This window comes from Crocuta crocuta, unplaced genomic scaffold, assembly GCF_008692635.1.
Source record: "Crocuta crocuta isolate KB4526 unplaced genomic scaffold, BGI_CrCroc_1.0 scaffold54, whole genome shotgun sequence".
NCBI lineage: Eukaryota > Metazoa > Chordata > Mammalia > Carnivora > Hyaenidae > Crocuta > Crocuta crocuta.
This window is the reverse complement of record NW_027530356.1, coordinates 3,010,130-3,019,665: the sequence shown is the minus strand read 5'-3', so window position 1 is coordinate 3,019,665 and position 9,536 is coordinate 3,010,130. Positions and strand designations below refer to the sequence as shown.

Sequence of the window (9,536 nt, the reverse complement as noted above, 5' to 3'; positions counted from 1 at the left end):
CCCAAGCTCCTTTACAGTGTGTGCTATTTTGTCTAATTTTCACAACTTCCTAATTGGGAAATTAATTATTATTATCATTTTATAAATGAAGACGTTGAGCTCCACAATTACACACAGGTTACACAGCAGGTGAACAGAGGAGTTGGGCAAGATGCAAACTCAGAGCTGCCCGATTGTGGTGTTCAGGTATTCCTCCACACCCCGCGCTGTGTCCCCAATCAGTCAACTTCCCAGAGGGAAGAGATACTGCAGTGAATTATGTAGACAAACTTGAAATATCAGATTGAGAGCTAGATTATGGACAGTCTTAGATCTCAATAAATTTGAGAATAATATATAATGTTAAGTGACAAGGAATTTAAGTTAGCATCTAGAGGAATAAATTATTAAAATTAACGTGTAATGAAGAATCTGGGAATGGTACATAGGATGGACAGGAACAGTGAGAAAGTGGATCTGGAGAATAAACTGTAGACAATTCCTATAATTTGGGAACAGATAATAATTGTCCCTGGATGATGGATGACTTGGGTGCCCTATGTACCAGTAATTCAAGCAAGCTCTAATACTGGCCAAGAATCAGCATTCTCTGTTTGTGCAACATTTCACCCAGCCTGACTAATGAAAACTAAATGCATTTGGAATCAAAATGACGTATGTGTAGATGAAACACATGATGGGCTCTTATGCAACCCTGATTTATGTAAATGGATACAAATAAAGGAAGAAAGCCTGGATTATAAAAGAAAGGCAGGCATCACTCACTTAGCCTCTCCAGGCTTAGGGTTTGAAAATGAAGGCCCTTTTACCATTAATGCTTCTGGTTTTTGTTAGTTCTCCAGGTTGGGCAAAAGATAGGCACTACAGCATTGGCATCAAAGAAACCACTTGGAACTATGCTCCTACTGGTAAAAATATGCTCAATGGGAAGACTTTTTTGGAAGATCAGTAAGTAATACCTTTCGTTGTTTGCTTGTTTGTTTGCTGTCTTTTGGTTTTTTTCTCGTTTATTTATTTAGCTTCTATTGTCATAGAAGACAGATATTGATAGAAATCAGAACTTATTCCATAATATTTTTTTAACATTTACTTATTGCTGAGAGACAGAGAGAGACAGAGCATGAGCAGAGGAAGGGCACAGAGAGAGGGGGAGATACTAATCTGAAGCCAGCTTCAGGCTCTGAGTTGTCAGCACAGAGCCCACTGCGGGACTTGAACTCACAGATCTTGAGATCTTGACCTGTACTGAAGTCTGATGCTTAACCACCTGAGCCACCCAGGCGCCCCAGATTCTTCCTTTTAGAATTGTCGCCACTCTTACCATCATGGAATGTTACTTTAGGGATTATCTCTAATTCTGTGTTTATCATCAACTTTGTGTGGTGCTCAAGATATAAAACAACACATTTTCTTCTGATATGGAGGGTGTGGTGGAGATTGTAAAAATTGCAGCCATCTTCTTGATTTCTTTTTTCAAATATTCAGGAGGAAGAAATCTAGGGGTTATGGATGGGGTTCTGATTTACCGTATTTGTTGGCGAAATGACCCTAAGTCTACCAACAAATCCACAAATCCATTTAAATGTGTAAACAATTCTAAGTCATAAGACTTGATCTAATGCTCAAGATCTAAAGTAACCTTCAAGTGGGGTTAGAAACCTTTTTGTGGCTTTTAGTACAAAGAATTTGATAAGTCTTGCAAACCAAAATGCCATGTGTATTTGTATTTGATCGCTTTAGCACATATGCCAATGTTCTCTTTGCTTACAACATCTTTTGTTTTTTAACTCCTTTCACATTTTCTCTAGTGTCTTGAATTTTGTCTATCAAAATCAGACTGCAAAGCTTCTTACTTCTAGTTTCAGTGGATTCAACATTTTTTCTTTCCTGTCAAAATGTGTTAAAGTTCTCACTTTTAGTTTCTTTGTTTATTTTTTTACAGAGAGTTTCAGTCCTATGCATATCTACAAGGAGGCCCAAACAGGATAGGATCTGTTTATAAAAAGGCTTTGTATTTTCAGTATACTAATGACACATTTCAAACGATCATAGAAAAACCATCCTGGCTGGGATTTTTAGGTCCAATAATTAAGGCAGAGACTGGAGACTTCATTTATGTACATGTAAAAAATTTTGCTTCAAGAATCTATAGTTTCCATCCTCACGGACTCAGTTACACTAAAGAAAATGAAGGTAAGTGTGTCCTCTTACCTTATATTTCTGAGTTGTTGTTTATGGGAAGTATGAGCCCATTACTGCAGGGAAAGCAGGGGAATTATCAAATAGTAGTAGTTTGGGATAAATGCAGGCTTTTACTTTTGATGTTTAAAAAAATTTTTTTTAATGTTTATTCATTTTTTGAGAGTGAAAGAGACAGAGCAAAAGTGGGGGAGGGACAGGGGAAAAAGGAGACATAGAATCTGAAGCAGGGTTCAGGCTCTGAACTGTCAGCACAGAGCCCAACATAGGGCTTGAACTCATGAATTGTGAGATCATGACCTGAGCTGAAGTCAGATGCTTAACTGACTAAGCCAACCAGATGCCCCTGATTACCTTTAATGTTTATATCCAAGACAGTCCTTTTTCATTTTCTCATCTTGACTAAGTGACTATTCTTGTGCAATTCCTGGGAAAGGAAACATACTTTTCACTAATAATTTTAATAATAATGACAATAATAATACAAACTAACTCTATTCATGGCTTAATGGAGAAAACATGGGTCTCATTCAAATTTTTTGGTAGGAGACACTTATGAACAAATGTTAGCTTGGCAAAAATAATATTCTGCCCCCACCTCATTTCATTTCCTAATGGATGAGGATTAGCCTCTTGAAAACATCAGCGTCAAGAACAATCATTATTTTCCCGGCAGTATCTTGTCTCGTAAACATCTATACTCACAGTTGCCTAATGGTGTTGGAAAAAGGAAGGGAAGAAAAAGCCAACAAAGAAGGTTTTGTGTTCAGCGTGGAGAAAGGAGGTCCTGAAAATAAATGTGTGAGAAGTTGTCCATGCTTCCAAATCTTCTATTGAATGGAGGGATTTTATTCATAGTTATGAAGGCTCCAGCCTCAAGAGATAAAGATCAGAGGCAAAATTCTAGGAAAAGGAGAAAGAAAGAAGAGAAAGTCCCCAGATTCAGAACTGGGGTATAGCTCAGGGTAAGGTAAGCTATGCAGAGGGCCACTTTTGCACTCCAGTGGAGGACACATGGATGCCTCTTGATGCCTGGGGTCCCAAGTCTGATTTGCAGTGAAGAAAATAGGGAAGGCAACTCAGGAGCCCAGACTTCTGTATCTAAGGTCTACGGATATAGTAGATGCACAGTAAATATTTTTGGAATTCATCAGTAATGGTGATAATGGTGTGCAGTTATGCTGCCCGCCTCATTCTAGTTTCGTCTAGAAACTGGGCACACTGGGCATTCAGGTGGAAGCCAGCTAAGGAAGAAGAGACAGGAAGCAGGAAAGAAGAAGGGAGAAATGCACATTTGATTCTGAAAATATAAAATAACATACATTTATGGCTTCATAGAGAAGCATGAGTCACATTCAAAATAGTGCTGCCGATGGTTACTGTGACCGCAGTGCCGATTATGTTTCCTAGGTGCTCTCTATCCTGATAATACTACGGGCCTGCAAAAGGCAGATGATCACCTGGAGCCAGGGGCACAATACACTTACAAGTGGTATGTAGAAGAGAAACAAGGACCTGGCCCCAATGACAGTAACTGTGTGACACGGATTTACCACTCCCACGTAGACACTCCGAAAGATGTGGCTTCCGGTCTTATTGGACCAATTCTGACTTGCAAAAGAGGTAACATATTTTTAAAGATCTCATTGTAGCAATAGAACCAGAATAAGCGGGCTCTCCCTTGCTCTTCTAGTGGAATTTTTCTATCAAATGAGCTCTCTTTTCCTGCCTTGACCTTGATTCTCCAGTGGAGAAAGTAAAGCTGCCCTCTCAGACTCTGAGCACGAGATGGCGATGGTGAGTCCAATGCCTTAGTTCAAGACCAGTGATGCAAGATGGTCACTAGATGGTAGTCAAACCCAGTAAACCTCACTGAAGCCATCTCTACACAAAATGATGGAGCCCTTTCTTCTACAGAGATATGTTGAATCAGCAGAGTGGAATAAAGTAGGAAGATGAGAAGCTGTCTGTCTGTTCCTTGCATGCTTTGCTCCTTACGGTTCTGTCTGTAGATATGCAAGATTTTATTTTTATATTTTAAGTTGAATCAATTAGAATCACCAGTTTATTTCACAGCAAAAATAATTTTTGCGAAGAGCAAGTTTTGTTGTTCTTTATGTTTCAGGCACATTGGATGGAGACACTGAAAAAAATATCGACAGGTCTTATGTTTTGATGTTATCTATAACTGATGAAAACAGTAGCTGGTATATCGATGAAAATATTAAGACGTGTATTGAATCTGGCAAAGTAAATATGAGTGACTCTGGCTTCCAGGAGAGCAATCAGATGCACTGTAAGATTAAAGAAAACTTTCTTATTCATAATATCCTGTAATTCTAATTTCTGCAATTCTATTTAGTGATTTCCTTTTGTTCAAGTTTATGTGGTTGTGTCTACATTTTCCAGTTTTTCGCCCAGGGCACACTGGTTGATATGCAAGTCATCTAGTAAGTCTTGCTAGTTTGTAAAGTGTCATAGTACATAAAGCTAGGTAGATGCATATGTTTTCTAAAGTCTGATATTGATCAAAAGTGGATGGGCAGTACATAGGAAGGATGTAATTTTTTTTGAAGGATGTAATTTTAAGGTAATAAGCTATTATGGAAGAACAGAAACATAACTGACACATTTCACAAAAATGTGTTTCTACATAGGATTTTTCAGAAAAGATGCTCTCCTCATCTCAGTCACCTCTATCTGTCCTTGTTCTCTTCCTTATGGGACTTAGCTTCTTTCTATTCTTTTCTCTCGGCTCTGCTCCCTGCCTTCCAGCTTAACTTTCCTTCTCTTTCCTCTAACTCTCTGTGCTCCTAACACTTCTGATTATATAGAATATTGATAGCCTTTTCATGTGTGAAACAAAAGTCAAATCCTGTGGTAGATTATGCATGAGAAGAATGTTGACACGGTGAGGTTTGTATAATGAGGAAATGCGCAGAATGTATAGCATGTGGTTCTGATCTACCATGTATGATAGATCAAGGCACGTTTGTTTTCTTGGCTTAGTTGGTAGAGCATGCAACCCTTGATATCAGGGTCGTGAGTTTGAGCTCTGAGTTGGGGGTAGAGTTTACTTAAAAGATAAAGTAAAATAAAATATACGTTCATTTTCAGCAATAAACGGATACATGTATGGAAATCTGCCCAATCTCACCATGTGCGTAGAGGACAGGGTCAAGTGGTATATTGTTGGCATGGGTGGTGTGCTGGACATACACCCTCTCTATCTGCATGGACAAACTCTGATATCTCGGAATCACAGGAAGGACACCATCACCGTCTTCCCGGCCTCACTAGAAGATGCCTTCATGGTGGCCAAGGGCCCTGGAGTGTGGAAGCTGGGATGCCAGATATATGGTAGGAATTTATTACCTTTATGTAATGCAGGCTCAGAGAACTTTCAAGGCTACAACCCATCACAAATGCCTTATCTTCCAAATAGAGAAACTTATTTCTAGGGAGGTGATGGTATTGTGTTTGGAAAGTAGGTGAAGAGATTAGAACTAGAACCCAGGTTTCTGACACTTAACTCCATAAAAACGGACCTTTTTAGATATATTAGGTTGTTTTGTTTTGTTTTGTTTTTAAAAACCTTTTTTAAATTGTTTCTTAATTTTTTAATTATTTCTTTTTGAGAGAGACACAGAGACAGAGTGGGAGTGGGAGAGGAGCAGAGAGAGAGGGAGACACAGAATCCAAAGCAAGTTTCAGGCTCTAGGCTCTCAGCACAGAGCCCAATATGGGGCCTGAACTCACAAACTATGAGATCATGTCCTGAGCCAGTAGGACGTTTAACAGACTGAGCCACTGAGGTGCCCCCCAAAACCTTTATATTTATTAGGTGGTGAGCCTTACAAAAAGCCTGAATGTCAAAGCACATATTACTGTTTGTCTGTTTGTTTGTTTTTTAGTTGAGAAAATAAGTTTCAAGAGGTTAAAACACTTGTGCAAAACCCTATAAGAAGAATTGCCAGGAATTATGTAGGATCAAATTATTCTAGTCCAGAGCTCAGGAAACCTATGTATTTTCATTTATTTGCCTCTTCATTCACAGTCTCCATTGAATAACATGATGGCCAGTTATGAAGTTATTAATCTTTTCCAGTCTTAAATAGGACCAAATGCTACATACAATCTTGCAAATGTTTTGTTTTACCTTTCGATCAAAAAACGTGATTGTTATTAGAATTGAAGAATTTCACTTTTCATTTTTTGTACAAAAATGGGGTTTACTTTTCTGATCAAAACTCATCTTTTCTAAGTCCCATCCTTTGATTAGCATCATGCTTCAGTTAATTACTTAAAGAAGTACACAGCAAGTATTTATCAGGATTTCCTATGTGTTGTGGCCGTCCTAGGGTTATGGGAAAAGGGTTATGTAGTTCCTATAACTCAAGGATTAAATTTAATGATTAGAAGTTTCTCACTTAGAAAGGAATTCCATTTTCAGGTGAAAATGTACATTCAGCTCCAGTCTTCCTAGTTATTTACTTTACAGAGGGTGTCTTCAAGTCAGGTCTGGCCCTCAACTCTGCTGAAAGAATACGGTTGGCCCTAAGCACAATTGAAGAAATGCCTGAGAGTTCCTTGGCTGATTTGATTGACTCCATAGCTTTCTCATGTGTTTAATCAGTCTCTTTCTGTGTCCTAGAGTTGTATGTGGTTTGAAAATTTTACTTCCACTCTTTTAAAAATGTTTACTTAAAATCTGCTTAAAATTCTACTTTATGTTATTAGTGATTACAAGGATACATGGATAGACTTTTGTTGGAAAGAAAGGAAGGACAGAAAGGGGAACGAAAGAGGTGGGGGGAGGAATAGATGGGGGAACAGCAGGCAGAAAGAGTGAAAGTCTAATGTGATGTATGGGGGCCACCTCGTAACATCTCAAGAGGGCTGAGAGTTAAGACAGCCAGCTGGTAAACTCTTGGTAACTTCAGACTGCCCACAGTGGGAGTGTTTAGACCACAACAATTAGCAAATAAATCAAATGTTGTGGTTTTTGTCTTTAGAGAATTTAAGGACACACTGTTAGTCCAACCCTTCCATCACCATCCTTATCCCTTCCTAGATAGTACACCCTGGGTACGAATACTTGGACCTGTTTTTATGCATTTTCACGTAATATATGAACATGTAGAAACAAAAATACACAGCTATATTTTGTGTTTTGTTTGATATAAGTAGATCACACTGCATATAATTTTCTACTATATTGTATTCTTTTTTCATCCACCAATATGTCTTGAAATCTTTTCTATGACATTCCCCATACATCTAACTTATTCTTATAAATTTTTGTGTACTTTTCCACACTGGGGATGTATCCTGAGTTATTTAACCATGCCTCTTGATTGGACTTTGTTTGAATTGCTTCCACTTTTTTGGCTTATTACCAATGACATAGTTTATACATTTTATTTGTATCTTTTTATGTATATGCAAATATTCTTCTTGGTTGACTACCAAGAAGTGAAATTATATACTGCAGGGTGTTTAATTACAACAAATTCTGCCAGAATGCCTTCCAAAAAGTCTACTCAAAAAGTCTAATTTACACTCCCACCGACAGTGCTCTGAAATCAAAGCACAGGACTGATGCCCTCATGGAAAGTTTCCTGCCTTCATTTTCTTCCTGCCTGCCAACTAGTTAACCTAAGAAATCAAGTAATTCATTCGTGACTAATGGTAGTAATTTTATACCCACGAGGAAAGATGTTTTTGGCCAAAACAACTCTCAATTCTTCCTGGTACACAGGCACCATCTTCTAGAGACTGGTCCAATGGAGATTATTATTCTCCGGTAATATATGTTCCTCTAACATCCATCTTTGTATCCTGCTTTTTGTACTTGCTTCTTACACTTTAGGTTTTTACACAGAGTCCATAAGTAAAATACCTTGAATTTCTCAAAAAACGAGACATTGCAATATTGTTGACTAAGATACAAAATATTTAGGAATAAGAAAAATATTTTAATAACATTCTCTACTTGGGTTTACTATTTTTCAGATAGTATGCAGGCCTTTTTCAATGTAACGAATTGCCACAAACCTTCAACAAAACTTACTAGGACACGTGTTATACATTACTATATTGCTGCTGAAAAAATTGTTTGGAACTATGCTCCATCTGGTATAAATTTCTTCACTAAAAAAAATTTAACAGCCACTGGAAGGTAATCACTCAGGGATTAAAATATTTATGGTTAAATAAAGATAATTGAACTTTTTCATAACCAGCTACTCTTAAAAAAGATTTAGGCATCTTAAAATAAAAAGGTACTGATAAAATAAAGGTAGAAAAATATCAGTAATTAGAAAATATTGAGTCGAAAAATCACTACCACACAAAATAGTTCTCTATTTTGCCTATACCTTGGTAGCCAGTACAAAACGAAACATACCACTCATTGATTTTTTCCTAGCACTAAATTTTAAAATAGATTTATTATATATAATTATGAGACACAGTGGATAATGTTATCAATAACAATTTTACAAAGATTTTTTTAAAATGTTACATATAATTTATATTTTCTTGCTAAGGTCTGAAGGCATAATTAAATAATTTCTTGTGAAATTATTTTTTAATACTTTTGAAATTAAGAATTTTATTTCTTAATTAAAACAAGAAATGAAATTATTTTTAAATTACTTTTTAAAATTCTTTCTTATGACATTCTTAAATCACATTTTATAAATATTTTTTATTAATAACATCTAAGAATATATTACCAGTTACTTTTTTCATGACCAAAAACTAAGACCAAAACATATTACTGTGGCATCAGCATTTAAGAGTACACAAAAAGTCTTTCTGATAGTCTAACTGCTATAATTATATTTACCAACTCAAAGATTACAGTTTTATTTAAAAAAAAATTTTAATGTCTATTCTTAAACATTTGACATGAGGCTTGAACTCATGAACCACAAGATCATGACCTGAGCTGAAGTTAGATGCTCAGCCAACTGAACCATCTAGGCTCCCCAAAGATTATAGGAGTTTTAACCCTTCGGGTCTGTTGAATGAGTTATATGTCAGAAAATATCAAGTTATAAAAATATCAAGAAATGCTTCCCATGGTATTTATTTTTCTCCAAATTGCTTACAGAAATTTTGAGAAAACTAAGACTGTTATATCAAGTGAATATTTTTTCTTACATTTTAAAGCTCATCAACAAATTATTCAATCTGTGTAATGGAAATTTTGCATTAATTGTATGAAAGATATCTGGGCTTAAAGAAAAAATTAGATTCAGAGTTAGGTCTAACTCTCATTGTATATTAAATAAGTATGAATTAGTAGATTTTTTTTTCAGCTTGCTTGA

General features: G+C 36.4%; 1 protein-coding gene across 1 annotated transcript in view; it reads left to right on the top strand.

The window, feature by feature from the left end:
• The first annotated feature begins 793 nt into the window (after positions 1-793).
• Positions 794-9,536, top strand: part of LOC144233061 (ceruloplasmin-like) — a 29,521-nt gene continuing 20,778 nt past the window's right edge. The window contains 6 exon segments of the mRNA XM_077765857.1: positions 794-952; positions 1,953-2,193; positions 3,610-3,822; positions 4,325-4,495; positions 5,317-5,559; positions 8,215-8,380. Of these exon segments, the coding sequence (XP_077621983.1) occupies positions 794-952; positions 1,953-2,193; positions 3,610-3,822; positions 4,325-4,495; positions 5,317-5,559; positions 8,215-8,380 (1,193 nt within the window).